General features: G+C 39.4%; 1 protein-coding gene across 8 annotated transcripts in view; it reads right to left on the minus strand.

Annotated features, from left to right (window-relative positions):
• Positions 1–511: 511 nt before the first annotated feature.
• Positions 512–21,480, minus strand: part of LOC140480004 (MAP kinase-interacting serine/threonine-protein kinase 1-like) — a 69,750-nt gene continuing 48,781 nt past the window's right edge. For 7 of the 8 annotated variants that reach the window (XM_072574486.1, XM_072574485.1, XM_072574483.1 and 4 more), the window contains 8 exons: positions 18,549–18,653; positions 15,229–15,399; positions 13,692–13,747; positions 9,250–9,345; positions 7,433–7,627; positions 3,841–4,005; positions 2,899–2,942; positions 512–1,762 (listed from right to left, as the gene is read on the minus strand). In XM_072574486.1, coding sequence (XP_072430587.1) covers positions 1,516–1,762; positions 2,899–2,942; positions 3,841–4,005; positions 7,433–7,627; positions 9,250–9,345; positions 13,692–13,747; positions 15,229–15,399; positions 18,549–18,653 — 1,079 coding nt within the window. In that variant the 3' untranslated portion in view covers positions 512–1,515. The remainder of the gene's footprint in view (positions 1,763–2,898; positions 2,943–3,840; positions 4,006–7,432; positions 7,628–9,249; positions 9,346–13,691; positions 13,748–15,228; positions 15,400–18,548; positions 18,654–21,480) is intronic. The other variant, XM_072574482.1, reaches the window with a different exon arrangement.

The following is a 21,480-nucleotide window of genomic DNA, read 5'->3' on the forward strand; positions in this document are numbered from 1 at the left end:
TAATAGCTGTTTTTGCAAAGGTTACAAGTGATACAATTTGATACATTTGGGGAAATAGCACACACTATGGAGCAACTTATAGTGGAAGAAATTCCTACAAACATACAAACAAGGAGCCTCGAGTCTGTTCTGCTGATAGATGAAAGCTTTTTTGATTACTCCACATTCCAGCCTATTCCTGGAGAAGGGCAAGGACATAACAATTACACTGTATACACTTCTCATGATATGCACAATGATATTCAATGCTATATATCATTGAACAATTTTTTTGTTTTAATGTTTTAAGGTGGTGAAAACAATTTTAAGTATCATTTGAAAAAAAATCACATCCTTTCAGAATACAAAAAAAGTTACCCAAAGAGCAGCATTGCAATTCACATCAAGAATATCTATTGCATTCATACAAAACATAAGGTTTGCCATCCTTCATATTTTCCCAGTTGACAAGAGCACACTTACCACATATCCATTACTATTTAAAGAAGGCAATAACTCTACAGACAAGTGGAACTCTTCACCTGCAACTGTCAGATGCATTCTTTATTTTACTTTTGACCTAAATACAAAGTCAGCTTTCTTCAAAGTTGAATAAAACCTTCATTCCCAGTAGGCCAAACACACTTACCATGTAAATATTATCTCCAATATGGATTCCCTTAGCTGAAATTAACGTATAGTACTGCTAAACCTCTCAAGGTAGATAATGATCGAATCCCAAATCCAGGCCCATGGCTGAACTAGAAGCAGGAACTGTTCCAAATTTTATTGAGATAAGACTAGAAGATGACATTATTGTTTTATTCTTCTGGCTTTATATTCTATGTTTTGGTTTATTTTCTGTGTTTGATGTGAAACAACACCTTTTACTGTATTTGTTATAAATATGCATGACAATAAATCAATTCAAAGATCTTGATGTAGTTGTTGGGGTCACAATGTGAAAATTTGAAAAATATGCCATCATGTCAGCAGTGGGATGGTGGATGCTCAAAGACTGTTTAAGGCAGACAGACCATGATGTGTTGGGAGATCAGGGTCATGATTGGTAAAATGATGTGCAACTTGGTAAGTGTAGTGGTACACATACAGGAAATATGAACACTGAAATCTGAGATATAAAGTGACTGACTGTAAGTAAATGCATTGACCTGAAGAGTAATTTTTTTTGATGAATCCCTGAATCAGCTTTTGTTTATTTTTATCTTTCAGGAAGTTCAACTTAAAAGTATTTAAAATAATGGTCAGATGTTAAAATAAAAGATAAATATGTTTATAACAATGTACAATGTTTAAAAATATTATCCTATAACCTCTCATTGTACAAAAATATTAAACTTGGCTGCTTGGTTGAGCAGGTAAATCATGTTTCCTTTAAATTAGAACTATCATAGATTGAAGAACTACACAACTCATGTCCAAAACCACAGAAACATGAGCAGTCTGGTACTAACTATTAAACTAGGCTATTATATCAGTGCAGTTCTGTATTGGATAAAATCTATTCGATATATATCAAGAAGTCCCATCACAGACACTCATTGTTGAGGTGAGTAACTGCCATTGTGAGGTTCTCTCAGCCTGTGTCTTGGCCCTGCGTTTGGCAAGTTTGGAATTGGAAGGAGGGGAAAGTCGCATAGAACAAACAGTCTTGATGATTGCTTCCTGTTCCCCTTGCATCTCCTCATCTTGCTGTGAAAGCTGTCTGTTGAAGGCAATGGCTTCTGCAGCAAAATCAGTCAGGTCCTTTGTGCTACTGTTTCTGGAGAACAAATACGACAATTGTATCTATTAGCTGGGAAATAATATTGATAATTCACTGCATAATATCTTAAAATACACACGAAGCAGCATAATCATTAAGGATATTACAGTGTAATGTAACAAGCTAAGACAGTAGCCTGCAATTATTAAATCCCAATATTAATTTAACCATGCAATTTGATGTCGACCATTACAAACTAACTAGGTCAACCAGAAAACACAAAGAAATCTCTATGTTTGTACAGATTCAACTGTTAAAGGGCAGCCTTTTACAGAATTATAAAAAGATACAAACAGGCTTGAATCAGAACATGCATAAAATCATTCCAAATCTGAATGATGTCGTCCCTTGTCAATACATGGAGGAAGTAATGAAGAATATGCTTTCTCTAAGCAGAGATAAACCAAGCAGAATTAATGAGATTGATATAAATGAGACAGATTTGAAGTCTTAAACAGACTAAAAGTTTTTTAAAATAAATAGATCCTCAATAACACATGGTACTTTCCCAGGAGACTGACGGGGGCTTGGAAGGAGTTTTTCAGCACTGATGATCACTGCAAAGAGAATCACTAAACACTACACAGCAACTGGAAACAGTCAAACATGATGCCCACATTGACAGGCTGACAGCCAGGTATGAGCAACATCAGTAATTCTAAGGAAGTGACCTGGCATTCAGAAACAGACTACAAACTGGCCATATTTGCAGGTTATGTCAAAGCAGGAGGAGCAGTAAAATTCGATGAGGTGGCTAAAATTACAAAATCAGTGGACAAAATATGTAAGTGCAAACATTGCAAAAGAACAAATATGACTATTGTACCTATAAGTTGGATAAGAACATTGGTAATTGGCTGCTTAAAGTACATACATACTGCTTAAAGCAATATATGTCACTCTTATAAATGACAACAAAATTGATCAAGATAATGTTAAAAGTCAAAAAAGCCAAAAGAACGTGCAACTATATAACCACACGGTAGAAGTCAGAGAATGCCACAACAAAACTGCGTCTGGTATCATATCTTGTTCTAATTTCCAAGATACAATCAAGAAGTGGAGGGAGTACAAAGATTCATGATGTTGATCAGAGTATCGCACTTAATAGGTAAGGTTAGAAAGCTCCTTGCCTTTGTAGTAGTTGTGGTGTAGGCAGACGTTTTTCTGGCGCATTCTACAAAGAAGAGAATTATTACTATTTTCATTGCAAAAGCATTTTCCGAAACTGTTCTTTTGTTAAAATCAATGAAGGTTACTTTATAAAGGGAACATGATATCAAATTACTGCACAGATAAAGTAGCACTTGTGAATGAATGCAAAACCACAGGAATAATTCACTGGGAGCAATTTTTACACAACATTACCTAGTATTGTTTGCTGTGTACTTTAATACTGACTAATAAAGTAGACATGCTTAATGCGTCTTCTTATAAGATGGTCTTCTCAAAGTATGTTAGAAACTAAATTATAAGAGCATCAAATTCTAATTGCTGAATCAATCTAATCATGCTTCAGAGGGCATTAACCAACTGATCAGTCGTCAGGATGACTCAATTGGTGTTATGCAGTAAATAGATTAAATGTTTCCAGAAACTAACAAATGTTTTTGGTATTAAATAGTTAGTTGGTTTATTTGTGACCTCTAGTAATAATCCATACCAAAACAAGATATTTAACAATAAAAGTAGTGAGCATATCTTGCTCTGTCTCATTTTTGATAGCTAATTTCAATTCTTTCAATAAACATGAACTCATGAAGATTCAAAGTATGGGATTTCTCAAGTGAATTGATTTTTTTTTACCAGTTACTGAATAACTGAATGATGGTTGGATTGGGTTTATGGCTGTAGCACATATCACTTGCATATGGAGAAAGTAGAAAATGTTGAGCTTGGTCTTGACTATTTATTACTCTTTAACTAGTTTCTCAGCTTCACTGTACCAAAAATCACCAATAAACCAATTGAAGTGTCTTTTGCGACATGACTTCCGTCCAGAAGTGATACAGCAGTGCATTAAACAATTTGGCCAAATAATCCCATTCTAATTCAATTTTAACATGTGTACTTACCCCCTGCACCCAGGGATGTTGAAGAACTTGTCCAGCATTGAGCCTATCCTTTGCATCACGCATCAACAACTTACGAATCAAATCCTTGGCCCCATCAGAGATATGAGCCCAATCCTTCTCAGGGAACTCATATTTACCTTCCTGTATGCTCTCAAATAGTATGTTCTGTAGGCCAAAGAACATCATATTCTAATCGATTGTTGTGCCTTTAACAGAATATACTATCACTAATACCAAAACTCTTCCGGTGGTTTAACCTGTAAAGACACTGAATGAATAGCTCAGCCACTGACAGATTGAATCCAGTTTCTGTTATTCCCTGATCTGAGCTGGTGTACCAAGAACTCCAGGTAGTAAGGGGAACTATCAGCCCCTTGTTCAACCAGATGATATAGTTTAGTTTCAATAGTCTGCACTGAAACTAGGATGTCAACCCTCACAATTTAGGCACAAGCAAAAAGAGTTCTAATGGAAACCATAATCCTACTCCAGATATAGTAGTTTGGTGGTTATGTTAGTGGACTAGAAAACTTTCTGGAGACCAGAGTTCAAATCCCAAACTAGCCAGTTGGGAAACAACCTGGAATTAGCAGCTAACATCAGTGATGACGACCATGGAACTACCAAGTTGTCATTAAAACTGAACTGGTTCATTAAACCATTTTAGTGAAGGAAATCTGCTGTTCGTACCTGGTTAGCTAAGTCCAGACCCATTGCAATGTGGTTGACTCTTAACTCTCCTCTAAAATGATCTAGTAAGCCAGTCACTTGCATCAAAAACTGTGACAAACTCTAGCAGTTCAATAAGATGGCTCAGCACCTTCTTCAAGGGCAATTAGGGATGGGTAAGAAACGCTGGCCTTGTCAGTGACATTTACACCTTGTGACTGAATAAAATAAAAATATTTTTAAAAGGAAGGTTAGAACATTGATATAATAAGTATTTGCTTTTTAGATTAAACGTTACGTTACAAAGCAACTACCAATCAATATGAATGTTTGAGAAAGGTTACAAGTCACAATGGTACGTTAATGAAAAGTGCTTAGTACTTTTAACCAAAAGAATGGCCCAATTTAACAATGCTTTTGAGGTGCATTAGAATCCTTGCCACTTTGTGGCACCATTTCAAACCAGGTGACTTTTTCTGATGTTAAGGTGAAGGAAGTCAAACCCTAACGGCACTGAAATGTTTGAAGACCTGGTCTAACTCTCAAAGGAAAGGAACAAGCTGAGAATATCACCATCCTCCTCTAGAAAGCTTTTCTTTCAATACATTTGATACATTTCAGCCAGATTAAAAATATTGTCAATGATACTTAAATGATTTCTACAATAAAGAGAGTACTAAGATGGGGTTCATGAGTTAGCAGTACAGAGTGGAACAGTATGTATTGTCTATGTAAGATGATATAAAATCTAAACGATAAAGAACTTTAATAAAGCAAGCACGGAATTCACAGCTATTGAAGCAGTCAAACGCAACATTAATAGAACAGTGCAGCACAGTACAGGCCCTTCGGCCCACGATATTGTGCCGAGCATTTATCTCAATCTAAGATCAATCTAGCCTACACACCCCTCAATTCACTTAAATGTCCCTAATGTCTCTGACTCTACCACCACTGCTGGCAGTGCATTCCAGCACCCACTACTCTCTGCATAAAGTGTAACAGCATTGGGAAAAATAGAAAACTTTTTAAAATTTATAATTGAATCCAATACTTAAATTCAAAAATTGTTGCAGTTCAATATTTAAGTAGGACATCCATAACTTAAAGGAACATTTACCTCAAAACCCAGAGTTAGCAGAAGCCTGGTGAGTTAGCAAGATACCTCTGATGCAAGTTACGGGGAGGAAAATCATTACCTCGCTCTAACAGCCATAACTTTTACTTTGAAAGATGCTGAAGGACTGTTTATTTCTGCTTTTCAAGTTGCAGAACTGAATTTCTTACATACAGCAGTTATACCCCAATTGAAAGTACATCCATTCACCTTTAGTTTCCCATTAAAGTTACATAATTTCTAATTTCCAGGCCAGTTCAATCCCCCTTCCTTTTTGAAGAAAGGCAATGTTGGTTCAAGTGGAAAGTGCTCATGATGATCAGTTTTCATGATTTATCTAACTATATTTCAAGACTGGGGTATTAACAATAATTCAGTTTAACGTTACATTTGTCAAAAATTCAGTTGACTGCAACTTAGGGCTATTTTAAACCTCTTTCATAAAATGTTGTACAATGGTAACTTTTCGTTATGGTTTGCAAAACCATTTTATCAATGTTTTAATCTATGGTAAGCTTTACCGTGGAATGGATCCCTCTTATCAGAAGTTACCATTTAAGGTTTAAATTTACTTTAAAACTTTCTGCACAATAAATTTTACTTACTATTCTATTAGGATATACCACTATTTCTGTATTGATTTATCCTACTTTATGCCAACTCAAAATCTTAATATGAAAAAACATTTGTCAGTTGAATAATGAGCAAAATGTCATTCAAGAAATAATATCATTGTCAGAACTTTTAAAATTTCATAAATGATAAATTTGATATTTTGTTACAAAGACCCATTTTGAATTAAAAAAACATTTCTCAACCTCATGACAAACAGAAAATCTGTTTATCTAGTTCTAACATCCTAATTAAATCTAAATAAATGCTTTACAAATTAACTCAGTCATTTTACTCCAGTAAAATACTTCACATCCAAAAGAACCATCTGTCCCCCACGGGTGTTCGTCTCAGTCTGTTTTCAAATTTTTACTTTTATTGTTAGAATGTTTTTCTCAACGAGAGTTGTTTAATCTATTTTCTAATTCTTGTATTAGAATTATTTTGTTTCTTCGTTTGAATAAAAGCATTCTTTTAAAAAACAAATCACCTAGGAAATACAGGAAAGAACACTTCAGCAAAGGCAGAAAACATGAACAAATTGAAGTATAGTAATAATAAAACGAGGTGATCAAGTCAGTGAAAACAGAAAAAGCAATCTCATGAACTCTCAGTAAAAAATTTTTTGCAATTATACTTGAACTCTGTGGAAAAATAATTGGACCAAAACTACTGAAGAAAATAGAGAGAAATTATGGAATGTCAGGAGATTATTGCCACCTTTCCAGCAAAGGTATTAGTCAAAAAATGTATCATGAAGAGACACTACAGCACCCCCCTCACCCACCCAAGAAGAAGAATTTAGAGAGAACAGAAGCACTGAAGATTGTACAACAGGCAATAAGCCCCAAGAATACACAGAATTGAAGCATAAGTAGTGAAAGAGGAGTCTAAAATGATAATTTACCACATTAGCAAATCAGAACAGCTTTGGACATTGGCAGTAATGCCAGTTTCCAGGTAAACAAAGAACTGCAACAATGTGTTGTATTAATCTGATTAGGATGCTTGAGAAACTATTTACCAGATACTGTGACATCTGTAACATAAAACATGTGTGAGAATATTCATACCTAATACAGCAACATATTTCTGTAGTTATCATATCGCCTTTAACACTTTTTATCCCCCATAAATAAAGCATCATTTCTCATTCTTTAATAATTTATTTGTAGATATGTTATACAGTCTTACCCGACAAGCCATGCAGGCCTCGCCTCTGTCCCAGCCGCAGTCTGTTCCACAGTTCCCCACGAAGGGTGGGTTGCCACTCAGCATGATGTACAGTATTACTCCAAGGCTCCATAAATCACAACGCTTATCATAAAATGATGCGTCCTCTGTGAACGTCTCTACGACTTCAGGAGCCATGTATTCCACAGAACCACACTGAGAACATTAATGCAGTTATTAGAAATTAAAACCTGAGACAGTTGAGCATTAATTTCTCATCCAGCTCTCAAAATAAGACTAAGTTCGAGCATCACATTAATCTAGGCTGAGTTATATTTTGGAGATGGATAATCATGCAAGAATTATTGCCACGGGCCATTCTGATAGTTTTTACTCTCTGACACCATTCCATGTTTAGCATCTCACCCAAAGTTGGACTGCATAAAGGCAGACCTGCCAGCATGAATTTTACAAGCAATTTTGTACCGTTGCAGTGCAGTAGCAGGTTCTTCCACTGAAAACCCTTAACAGTAAACCAGCTAAGAAAAGATAATGCCCCAAATTCTTAGGTCAGAGGCAAAAACCTGCATGACTCTTCCACATAGAACAACATGACTCCTTAACCACAGGAACCTTTACTGTGACAGGAGTCTGAAAATCAGGAAGGAGAAGTTTGAATTAGTTAATTCAATGTCAATCATGCACAGAAGGTAAAATAAGAAGAATGAAGGGATTAAGAGAGATAACAGCCGGAAAGGAAAGTTCGTTTTTAATTCTCCAACAACAATTAAGATCTAAAGGAATGAGAGACTTCACTGTAAAGATTAATTTTTAATAGAGAGGTTGCTTGGCAATAATTGACACTCCACACATCATCAACACTTGAATGGACAAGTACTAACTTTTTCTGGTGTGTATGATAGGAAATTACCTAGCTTAACATTAACAAATGGAACAGTCTTAAGTCTCTCGGAGTCTCACCATTATAAAAACTTCTGGAGCAACAGGATTTAAGCAGCTTCCTGATTCCTGCATTTGACAGTTGCTTGCCAAAAGTTCATGTCTGGTCTATTCTTCAATACCAAATACTAGTGCAGAACATCAGTAATGCTGAAAAGACATGCTGTCAAATCTTTTCATCTTGCACCCATCAGAACAGAATCACAAACAAACTAAACTTCAAAAGGATCATTCTGAGGTGGCACAGTGGCTCAGTGGTTAGCACTACTGCCTTACAGCACCAGGGTCCTGGGTTTGATCCCCCCCACTGGTAACTGTGTGTGTGGTATTGGCATTTGCACATTCTCCCTATGTCTGCCAGGTGCTCCGGTTTCCTCCCACAGTCTAAAGATGTGCAAGCTAGGTGGATTTGTCATGCTAAATTACCCATGTGTAGGTTAGGTACATTAGCCAACAGACATGCAGGGTTACAGGGATAGGGTAGGGGGATGAGTCTGGTTGGGATGCTCATCAGTTGGTCGGTATGGACATATTGGGCCGAATGGCCTATTTCCACACTGTGCAGATTCCAAGAATAAGCTGTACTGCACGAGAAAATACTGGTTGGCAAGTGGACTTGCAGTGTGGCTCACTCACACATACTAGAAGCCACCGATATTTATCAGCAGGACCGTGTCCTTTGTAAATAGAAGGAACATGTCTGCATGTTGTATCTGCTTTAACTGCACACAAATCAGGAGGAGCAGCCTTTCCCTGAGGCATATCCCATTTCAATGTCTCAGACAGAATCAACTTGCCTGGTTTGAATGTAAACAAAAACATCACAGTTTACGAAATGCACTATAGTTTAAAAAGAAGCCATAATGATATTTACATACCGGCGTCATCAGCTCAGGTGTTGAAATGGGAGTACATGCGCTGCTCAACTTTACCCCACTGCCAAGGTCAAAGTCACAAATCTTCACTGGGGATATCTAGGGAAAGGAATGAGAGAAGGGAAAGGGAGGAGAGAGAAAGGAGGAGGGAGGGGCAGGCAGAAGAAAGTGAGAGGGGCAGGTGGAGGGAGAGACACAGGCAGAAAGAAAGATGCAGGCAGAGAAAGGGGGAAGGGAGGAGCAAGCAGAAAGACAGACATGAATTTATGATTAAATTGTCAGTTTCCAGCAAGCATTGAGAATTTCATTTTCAAATCAAGAAGCAATGTGCAAAAGTAACAAGGATGTAGATTTCTGCTAACAGAAAGGCAGTCTGTTAGATTGGGATCCCAAATACTTCAAATTGTTCTTCTCCAGCTTATGTCTCAAAGAAACTGCTCCCAACTTGCATAGTGTCAAAAATGTCTCAAAACAGAACGTGACTTCAATTTTATAAATGCAAACATTTATAGCACAGGAGAACATGCAGACCATCCTGTCTGAGCTGGTCAACAAATATATGACTACACTAATCCCATTCTCACCTCGTGGCTCACAGTCCTGAAGGCTATAGCAATGCGGGTGAATATCTAAAACGAGACTTTGACTCAACCAGTCTTTCAGGCAGTAAGTTCAGGACTCCCCACAGCCTCTGGGTGAAAAGAATTCTCAATTCTTCTACTTCTTACTTTTGATGGTATGCCCTCTGGTTACTGATCCTGTACTAATGGAATAGATGCCTTCCTATCCACTCAATCTGTGCTCCTCATAATCAGGATCTCTCTTAACCTTCACATCACCAAAGGAATAACTCCACCTACCCAGTCTTGCCTCTTAGCTCAGATCATCCAGTCCAGATAGCATTCTGCTATTGTATTCAATGCCTTGTTTAATAAAGGCAAGTGTCTATTATGCCTTAACTACTTTTTCTACCAGCCCTGCAACCTTCAATGATCTGTGTATACGCACACCAAGGTTCCTCTGATCTGCAGTTCTTTCCATGATCCTACCATTTGTTGTGGTTCTGTTCGCCGAGCTGGGAATTTGTCTTGCAAACGTTTCGTCCCCTGTCTAGGTGACATCCTCAGTGCTTGGGAGCCTCCTGTGAAGCGCTTCTGTGCTGTTTTCTCCGGTATTTATAGTGGCCTGTCTTTGCCGCTTCCGGTTGTCAGTTCGAGCTGTCCACTGTAGTGGCCGGTATATTGGGTCCAGGTCGATGTGTTTGTTGATAGAGTCTGTGGATGAATGCCATGCCTCTAGGAATTCCCTGGCTGTGGACAGTGGACAGCTCGAACTGACAACCGGAAGCGGCAGAGACAGGCCACTATAAATACCGGAGAAAACAGCACAGAAGCGCTTCACAGGAGGCTCCCAAGCACCGAGGATGTCACCTAGACAGAGGACGAAACGTTTGCAAGACAAATTCCCAGCTCGGCAAACAGAACCACAACAACGAGCACCCGAGCTACAAATCTTCCACCAAACTTTGAATCCTACCATTTGTAATGCAACCTCTTGCTTGTTAGCCCTTCCCAAGTGCATTACTGCATATATTCCCAGGTGGCATTCCAGTGGCCACTGCTCTGCCAACGTGACTGTCTGTTGATGTCCTCCTGCACTTTATGGCTATCCACTCATTTTATGAAGTTAACATTATTATTCATAGTGCACAAGGAACCAGACATATATGCCTTGAAGTCCACCACTCCACATCACGCAACGGAGCAAGGCAATGATTCAGGCCTCCCAAAGCTACAGCTGTTACAGGGATTGAACCTGCACCAATCACATCATTCTGCACCACACTCTAGTAATCCGCCAACTGAACTAATAAATCCCCATAAAAACCAAAAGAACTGCAGATGCTGTTCTTGACAGTCACTCAATCCAAAATGCTAACTCTGAGTTCTCTCGACAGATGCTGCCAGACCTGCTGAGCTTTTCCAGCAATCTCTGTTTTTGTAACAAATCCCCATGCTTCGTGAAACAAAAGTACAAATCTTGTACAGTCAGAGATATACAGCACAGAAACAGACCCTTCGGTCCAACTCACCCATGCCGACCAAATATCCCAACCCAATCTAGTCCCACCTCCCAGCACCCGGCCCATATCCCTCCAAATCCTTCCTGTTCATATACCCACACAGATGCCTTTTTAATGTTGCAATTGTACCAGCCTCCACCATTTCATCTTACAGCTCATTCCATATACGTACCACCTTATCTGTGAAAAAGTTGCCACTTAGGTCTCTTTTATATCTTTCCCCACTTACCCTAAACCTCTAGTTCTGGACTCCCCCACCCCAGGGAAAAGACTTTGTCTATTTATCCTATCCATGCCCTTCATGATTTTATAAACCTCTATATGATGATCACCCCTCAGCCTCCAACGCTCCAGGGAAAACAGCCCTAGCCTATTCAACCTCTCCTCATTGTTCAAATCCTCCAACCCTGGCAACATCCTTGTAAATCTTTTCTGAACCGTTTCAAGTTTCACAACATCTTTCCAATAAGGAGGAGACCAGAATTGCACACAATATTCCAATAGTGGCCTAACCAATGTCCTGTACAGCCGCAACATGACCTCCCACCTCCTGTACTTGATACTCTGACTGATAAAGGAAAGCATACCAAAATGCCTTCTTCACTATCCTATCTACCTGCGACTCTACTTTCAAGGAGCTATGAACCTGCACTGCAAGCTCTCTTTGTTCAGCAACACTCCCTAGGACCTTACCATTAAGTGTATAAGCCCTGCTAAGATTTGCTTTACCAAAATGTAGCACCTCACATTTATCTGAATTATTCTCCATCTGCCACTTCTCAGCCCATTGGCCCATCTGATCAAGGTCCTGCTGTAATGCGAGATAACCTTCTTTGCTGTCCACTGCACCTCCAATTTTGCCAATGGAATCTTGGCAACACTGGCAAATGACTGACAAAAACTGCAAGAGGAAGTGCATTCATCCACTTGTAAATACATTGCTACTAAAGATACTAACTGCATATTTAACTGAAATGCAGCAGCACTATTTTAAGGATTAATTATATGCTTAATTCACCAGAATAATAGACTTATTTCAGTAACTGTTTAGTTATTATTTAATTTGCGCCCATTTTTAGCTAAGTGCAAGCTCCAGTCTCCAAGATGTTATTATACAGTTCATTGTGTTAAGGCAAAAAGATAAGGATTAAAAGAAAAACTTCCTTCTGCACAGTAGACAAAATAACTATGGTCAAGGTAATAAACCTCCATGATTAATTCACTCTTCCAAAATAATTAAACATTTGGTACCCTGGTATAGGACCTAATTGAAATTTTACAAAAGGACTGGCCCTTTGAGACCAGGGAAGTGGAGCAATGTTGCAGAGAAAGTTAAATCTATTAATGCACCAGTAGTCACTCTCTAAAACTAGCAAAGTTGTAATCTAACATTGTATTTAAAAAACCACTAAAAGCTGACTTGAAATATACATAAAATATCACAGCCACAATGTACAAATCAAATGACTGAGCAGGAATATGTACCTGCAAGTTCCTACCCAAACCGCAATCAAATCCGGCTTTGAAATGCTGCAATTCATAATAACTGGCAATTCATTGGGCTTATCCAGTGGACATCTGAGTTCTACATCAGATGTAGTTTCATTCATAAATGAAGAAAAGATGGAATTAAGGATCATTCAGTGTACATAGCTCCAAACTAACATCATTAGAATTTTGGTCAAATGATAATGTGTATAAGTGTGCTGGACTGCACACAAGATAGCTTAAAATCATAACATGATTTACCGGTTCCACAGGTATTATACAGGCATCCACGCTGGCTGCATCTAACATCTATTTAAGGAACAAGGTAAACCTGGCAAGGAACATCAGCCAACATGCTGGCATTTTGTTTAATCTAATGTCCCTGGAGCAGTTTGTACATATTTTGAAATTATAAGCCATTGAATTTTAACTAAGTCTAAAACTGAATTAGCAAACTGGCATCCATGTGACTCAGGCACTCATGGTTCAGAATCAATCTGCATTCCTTTTCTTTGAACCTATCTCCATCACTCCATATTTACTATCTCACTGATGCTTTTCTCAGCTTTTTGTTGTCTATTCTCATGCATACTAACTGTACAGTTTCTAAAGAAAAGTAGTTTGAAATTTTGAAAAAGGGCAAAAAAAACCTACATGAATAGTCATATTTTATTAACCAAAGGAGCTAACCATTTCAGCAGCTAATTTCAGTTATTTCAGAAATGCAAAGTGAGCAGAATTCCCTTACAGGAGGGAAGCATCAAGCTCAGTTTGGAAAACATCTCAGTGACACAAGTAATCAGCATACCCTTTAACAAACGTACTCAATATGATATCAAGTTGTACAGGTAAACTGGTACAACAGACATTTTACCTGTTCTGCAAATTCACAAAGGATGTTCTCTGGCTTCAGATCTCTATGCGCTATACCTTCACAGGGAGAACAAGAAGTTAATTACATAAATCAGAGACACAAGAATTCTGTCAGACACCTTAAATATTGCATTGTAAGGAATACATTTCCCTAAACTGTTTGTAGTGAAAGTCTGACACACCCAATCTGCATTGTTGCTGCTATACTAGTCGATAACTAACTTGTGCCATCTACCAATTTTCACATCCTCCAAGAAAAAATAAATATTTCAAGCAGTGAATACTGGAAGCACTCAGCAGGGCAAGAAGGATCTGTGAAGAGACAGAGATAAAAATTAATGTTTCAGGATTAACAACCTTTCCTCAGAACCAGTTCCTGTTGTCCAATCTGAATATTTCCAGCATTCTGTTTTTATTTCAGATTTTGTGCATCTGCACAATTGCTTTTATGTTTTTCATTTTGAATAAAATCAAATTTTAATTTAACAATTTTGAATACAAAAAAACCACCTGATATTGTCAGTGCCCAGATATGGTCAATGCAGCCACAAAACAGGCATCAGTGATTTAAATGGGATTTTAAAAAGTTCTTAAAACATTGATTTTATTGTTGGCACATGTATTGAGATTCAGTGAAAAGTGTTGTTTTGTGTGCCACATAGGCAGATCATACTATACAAAGTGCATCAGGGTAGCAGAACAGAGTGCAGACTACAGTATTACAGCTGCACAGAAGGTGCACCGAGAGAAATCAGAGTTAATATTTGAGAGGTTCATTCAAAAGTCTGATAACTGTAGGGAAGAAGTTATCCTTGGATCTATTTATACATGTATTAAATATTTATATCTTCTGCCCCTTGGAACAGAGTATAGCCGGAATGGGAGAGGTCTTTGATTATGTTGGTTGCTTTCCTGAGGCAGTGGGAATTATAGGTGAAGTCAATGGATGAAAGACTGATTTGCCTGATGAACTGGGCTGTGTTCATGACTCTCTTACAGTCTTGGGAAGAGCTGTTGCCATACCAAGCTGTGATGCATCCAATCGAGAGTGAGATTCTGGAAAAGCACAGCAGGTCAGGCAGCATCTAAGGTGCAGTCGAATCAATGTTTAGGGCATAAGCCCTTCACCAGGAATGAGGCTTGTGGGTTGGAGGGCTGAGAGATAATTGGGAGGGGAGTGGGGTTGTTGGGGGGGGGGGGGGGGGGGGAGGTGAGGTAGCTGAAAATGTGATAAGTAAATGAAGGTGAAGGAGAGGAGGGCAGAGTGGATGGATGGGAAAGGTGATAGACAGGTCAGGAGGCTGTGCAGAGTTGAGGGCTTGGGACTGGGATAATGTGGAGGAAATTGTTCATATCCAGATTGATTCCATGTGGTTGCAGAGTCCAAAGGCAGAATACGAGGCATTCTTCTTCCAGACATCGGGTGGTAAGGGTTTGGCGATGGAAGCGGTCCAGGACCTGCATTCCTGTGGTGCATCCAGATAGGATGCTTTCTATGATGCATCTATAAAAATTGGTAAGAGACCTTGTGGACATACCAAATTTTGTTAGCTTCCTGAGGAGGTAGAGGCGTGCTTTCTTGATTGTCACGTCGACATGGATGGACCAGGACAGATTGTTAGCGATCATTACTCCCAGGAACTTGATGCTGTTGACCATCTCCACCTCAGCATCACTGATGCAGACAGGTGTGCCCTCCACTCCGCTTCCTGAAATCAATGACCACCCCTTCATTTTGCTAATGTTGATGGAGAGATTTTGTCTTTACACCATGCTGCAAAGCACTCAATCTCTTTCCTGTAATCTGTCTTGTCACTGCTTGAGATCCAACCTACAATGGTGGCGCCATCAGCAAATTTGTAAATGGAGTTGGGATGGAATTTGGCAACACAGTCATGACTGTGTGAGGAGTATAATAGGGGGCTGAGTATGCAGCCTTGCAGGGCAGCTGATTATGGTAGAGATGGTGTTGCTATCTATTCTTACTAATTACAGTCTATGGGTCAGAAAGTAGAGGATTCAGTTACAGAGGGAGGAGCCGAGACCTAGGCCTCTGAGTTTAGAGGTGGATTTACAGTATAGATGGAACTGTAAATCAATAAAGAAGCCTGACATAGGTACCCTTGTTATCCAGATGTTCTAACAGACATCACTCAATCTGTTATATATCACAGGTTACAAATGGGAACAAGGAGAAAATTATGAGTGATCCAACTACAATGTTTTAGTTTTCTTCATTATATTGGGTGGCACTCAAACTACAACATTGCAAATACTATTGCCCATTTTAAAAAGGGGATGAATATAATGCTGCAACTCCAAATCAATCAGCTCAGAATGGAGAGTGCTTTAGAGACAATTAGCTGGGACAAAATTACTTAGCATAGTTGGAAAGGTATGAGCAAGAACTGAAAGTCAGTATGCATTTGTTCAGAGCAAATAGAGTTCAATAAACTTGACTGAATTTTTGTTACAGTAACAAAATGGGTTGGTGAGGATAAGATAGCTGGTGGGGATTTCAACATACTAGAATAACAGCAAAAACATAGCAAAATTTAACGCCAATTTAAGGGCCATTTGGAGCATAAATATATACTTTCTGTCCCTTAGCCAAGTCGAGTGTAGTTGAACAATTGTTTTTCACTTAGAAGTGTGCAGAGTGGTGTTCTGAAGTCAGAATTTGCAGATTTGTTGGAGCATTTTTTTTTTGCTATACTCCATGATAAATACTCTAACTATAATGGTACTGCTATATATTTCCTGTTTCATTTCTTCTGCAGCTAACCATAGAGAAAAGCAGGGTATTCTGGTCTCAACCATAGTATCTGCAATATGACGAGGTGAACGGAGAGACAAGGAGATAGAATGGGGGGGGGGGGGGGGACTGACAGTTGGAGGGGGATCTTAGAGGGGGGGGGGGGGGGGGAGGGTGGACAGAGAACATAGTTGAGTGGGGGGGAAACACAGACTAATTTGTAAGGCAACAGGAAGAGGTGTTGGGGAGGTTTAAAACTGTTTTGACAGGGGGCAGTGCCACAAAGTAGATGTAAAGTCAGGAACAAGGTCCAACCAGATATAGAAGGAATACTAGGACAGTCCAGAAGGTGGAGAAGACATGAGCATGATAAGGCACTCAGGAGGTCCCAAAAGCTAAAGTGCATCTATTTTAATGCAAGGAGCTTGACTGATAAGGTAGATGGATTTAAGAGCATTGATCAGCACATGAGAATATATTATACGATTGAAAAAGGGGCAGGACAGGCAGTACATCATTCAATAGAAGTTGCAGGTGTGATGAGAGGTGGGACCATTGCATTATTGATAAAGGAAACCATCACTGTAGTAATGAGAGAGGATTTACAGGCAGCACAGTGGTTAGCACTGTTGACTCATAGCGCCATGGACTCAAGTTCAATTCCAGCCTTGAGTGACTGTCTGTCTATGTTGAGTTTTCAAGTTCTCCCTAGGTCTGCGTGAGTTTCTGCTGGTGCTCTGGTTTCCTCCCATAGTGCAAAAATGTGCAGGCTGGGTGGATTACAAATGGTAAATGCAGGGTTACAGGGATAGGGTGAGGGACATCCAGCTTCACTAGAACACTAGCTGAAGTAGGACATAAATGACAGCATGAGAGCAAGGTGGCACACTAAAATGGCAAGCAATCGAAATGTCAAGAGTCATACTTGTTGAACTGGTCAGGATGATAGAACAATTCAATGCAAGCTGGAGGAACAACACCGCATTTTCCATTTAGACACCTTATTGCCTTCTACACTCAACACTGAATTCAACAACTTAAAATCTGCCCACACTTTGTCCACCCTACCATGTAATTTCTGGTTTTCTTGGTTTCACTTTCAGCAGAGCAGAGCTATATAATGCTATTAATAATCTCTCTGGACCCCTCACCCTACTCTACAATCATTACCATTCCCTATACTTTTTGTCCTGTATCATGTAGCCTCTAACCTCATTTGCCCTCCTCTTCTTTTGTTCCTTTATCTTTTCCAACAGGTAAAAAACCCAGGACTTTTCCACCTCTCTCTTCAGTTATGAAGAACCATTGTGTTGGACTCAAAAAATTGTCAACTCTGTTCCCCCTCCACAGATGCTCCAAAATCTTATGTATTACATACAGGGAGTATGTTTAAGAAAACAAACAGTCTCAAAGAAAGTAAACAAGGCCATGATCACAAGATTTTTTGCCATAAACCAAAAAAAAGCTTTTTCGATACATGCACTTATTTTACAAACATCAAAACACAAGTGCTCTTGAGAATAGAATAAGTCAATTAAGCCAAAGAGCTGTTTGACAAATCAATGCAGTCTTCCCAGCCTTTATCGTTTTTTTTGTTCAATCTCTTTCCAATAAAGAAAATCTACATGGTTTAGCTGTTAGAACACCTAATATTTTTAAAAAACCTACATCAAAGGCCCTCTTATCCAAGATTAGACCAGGTGAGGCATAGTCATACTACAATATTATCAGGCATGTGCTGCTCACACTGTTTGATATGTTTTCTCTCTCCAAATGTTGTTCTAACTTTGTAGGGCAGTCCAGTTCTTGTCTCTCCCATACACTTAGCATAATTTGTGGCCTCTGAACAAAATACATTTGCTGACTTGCTTGATCCACTCATTATTTCCAAATTATTTTGTCAATACCCTAGTCAACTGGCTTAACTTTTCTTTCCACAGATTTCACTGTGATCAATAACTGCTATTACTAGTGGGCAACTTTTACACTGGCTCATACAGATCCAATGCTGCAACAAATTTCAACTGATACTCAAACACAGATCTCCAAAATTCATCTTCTCAGAACATAATTGGTTTTTCTTTTGACACTGACTCTCCTTACCTTTGGTATGCAGAAAATCCAAAGCAGATGCAATGTCTTTCACAACAATACTTGCTTCTCTCTCATTAAAGTACTTTCTTCTCTGGATGTGGGTCAAGATGGAACCTAGAAAGCACAGCAGACTTTTCTTCTTAAATGTAAAAGTTACATGAAAGGAACTCCTCAAAGAGTAAAACAAAAGATGCAGCCAAGTTGTTGAATTTCATAAGCAGCACTAATACAAGCATCAGAAAGAAAAGGTTTAGAGTATGAAATAGTTGTTTGTGCCTGCACTTCCCACAAAGTGAATTGATCTTACACATGTTCATAGCGGATACCACAAGTACTGGAAAATAAGTAGATTTTTGTGAGCAAATGTTGTAGGCCAAGGATACTCAACCTTTTTATTTCAAAACAGCAGTGCCGTGATTTAGAATTTTCAGAGATTTACCTCCTCCCCTCCAAATCACAAATGTTCAAAACACAGAAAATATGAGGAGTAGGCCATTCCAGGATGGCAGATGGTGACTGACGGAGTTCCGTGGGGGTCCATGTTGGGACAACTATTCTTGTTAGACAGTAATGATCTGGAATAATGAACTGGACATTGTGTCATCTGCAAACTTAGTGACAAAGATATAGATTGATTATGCATTCCAACAATTTTCCCACCACAGTCAGATTAACTGGTTTGTTATCCCCTGATTTCCCTCTGTCACCCTTCTTAAAGATTGAAGTGGCACGAGCAAAATTCCAATCACTCCACAGATGCCGCGAGGCAGCTGAGTATTTTATCATTTTAAAAATTAGGTTGAATTAAAATTCCCAAAGGGATGTTAAATTTTTTAATTACTGGAACATTTGTGACTAACACATATTTCTGTTTTAACTCCACAAAGGCCTATATCCTTTCACCGAGACAGCCTTTCTTTACATGTGCATTTGACACTGACCCTGCTCAGAGCTGGCTCCTAGAGTGAACAGAACCCCTGACACTCCTGTTTATATCTGTCACCCAGTACTCCCTGACTGGACCAGGTTAACAGCCCCAATCAGGGAACTCCTTTGCTATGAGTCAAGATTAGAGTAGTGCTGGAAATGCACAGCAGGTCAGGCAGCATCCGAGGAGCAGGAAAATCAACATTTCGGGCAGGAGCCCTTCATCAGGAATGAGGCTGGAAGCCTCAGGAGTGGAGAGATAAATGGGAGGGGATGGGGTTGGGGAGAAGGTAGTAGAGAGTGCAATAGGTGGATGGAGGAAGAGATAAAGGTGACAGGTCGGAGAGGAGGGTGGAGCTGATAGGTGGGGAAGAAGATTAACAGGTGGGACAGATCATGAGGGCGGTGCTGAGCTGCAAGTTTGGAACTGGAGTAAGGTGGGGGTGAGGGGAAATGAGGAAACTGATGAAGTCCATGTTGATGCCCTGGGGTTGAAGTGTTCCAAGGCAGAAGATGAGGTGTTTTTCCTCCAGGTGTCAGGTGGTGAGGAAGTGGCGGTGGAGGAGGCCCAGGACCTGCATGTCCTTGGCAGATGTGAGAGGGAGTTGAAATGTTCGGCCACAGAATAGTGGGGTTGATTGGTGCGGATGTCCCAGAGATGTTGCCTCAAGCGGTCTGCGAGAAGGCATCCAGTCTTGCCAATGTAGAGGAGACCGCATCGGGAGCAAAAGATGCAATAAATGACATTGGTGAAAGTGCAGGTGAAACTTTGATGGATGTAGAAGGCTCCTTTGGGACCTTTGATGGAGGTGGGGGGGGGGGCGTAGGTTTTGCAATTCCTGCGGTGTCAGGGGAAAGTGCCAGGAGGGGAGGGTGGGTTGTTGTGGGGCGCGGACCTGACCAAATAGTCCCAGAGGAAATTGTCTTTGCGGAAAGCGGATAGGGATGGGGAGAGAAATATATCCCTAGTAGTGGGGTCCATTAGTATGTGCCGGAAATGTTGGCGGATGATACTGTTTATGCGGAGGTTGGTGAGGTGGAAGGTGAGGACCAGAGGGGTTCTGTCCTTGTTGTGGTTGGAGGTGGGGTGGGACCCATTCTATGAGATCCACCTGGCTGAGCTTGTTCCAATCACTACAATGATAACAATGTTTGCAGCAACAAAACCAAGGCAGTTTCCACTGCAGTCCAAAATGAATATTCCAAATGTATGCACTTGCTGACAAGGGAATTACACAGCTACACTATAAAGGTTTCCTGACCTTTCTATTTTTAGGAGCACAACAACAGAAGGCTTTTGAGGGCAGTGCTAGAACAACAGAAAGGAAGAGCAGTAGTGAAAGATGGTAATATGTCACGAGGTCACAGCATAACAAATCATCTGGGGTGAGTGCACAGTTAAACATTTAATTTATTCAATTAAATTATAAGACAAGTGGTTATGAAATAAAACAGTATTAAGTAATAAGCATAAAACTTAAGCTAATTCATATACTTAGTATTCAATTAAGTTTAGGGATAAAATTAAAATTAAATAGAAATGGATAGAACCACTAAAAGGGTTCTGAACTTTTCTGTAAATTAAAATCTTAGATACATGGATAATAAGTTAATTAAAACAATTAAGCTAATACCTTGTAAAATATAGTGACATCGGTGTAAGTCTTAAGTTTATTTCCAAAGTCTGTTAATAGTCCAATGAATGTATTGTTTACTGGGCATCTCAGTTAAAACTCTCACTTCACTGCATCAAAATCCTAAAGCTCCCTTATCTCTCAATATTGCGAGTGAACTCTACTAGTTCAAGTTGGCAGCTCACTGCCATCTTGAGGGCAAATAGGGATGGGCAATGAGTGCTATGTCAGGCTTGTGACACTCATACCCTTTGAGCAAATAAATTTTAAAAATCCTGTGGAATGTACATCCTTTTCCATGTTGGAATTCCAGGATGTTTCTTGAGTCCTGGATAACTGTATGTGCAGAAAATGCCATCAGTTGATTTAGGAGTATGAAC

Source organism: Chiloscyllium punctatum, chromosome 7 (genome assembly GCF_047496795.1).
Source record: "Chiloscyllium punctatum isolate Juve2018m chromosome 7, sChiPun1.3, whole genome shotgun sequence".
Taxonomy (NCBI): domain Eukaryota; kingdom Metazoa; phylum Chordata; class Chondrichthyes; order Orectolobiformes; family Hemiscylliidae; genus Chiloscyllium; species Chiloscyllium punctatum.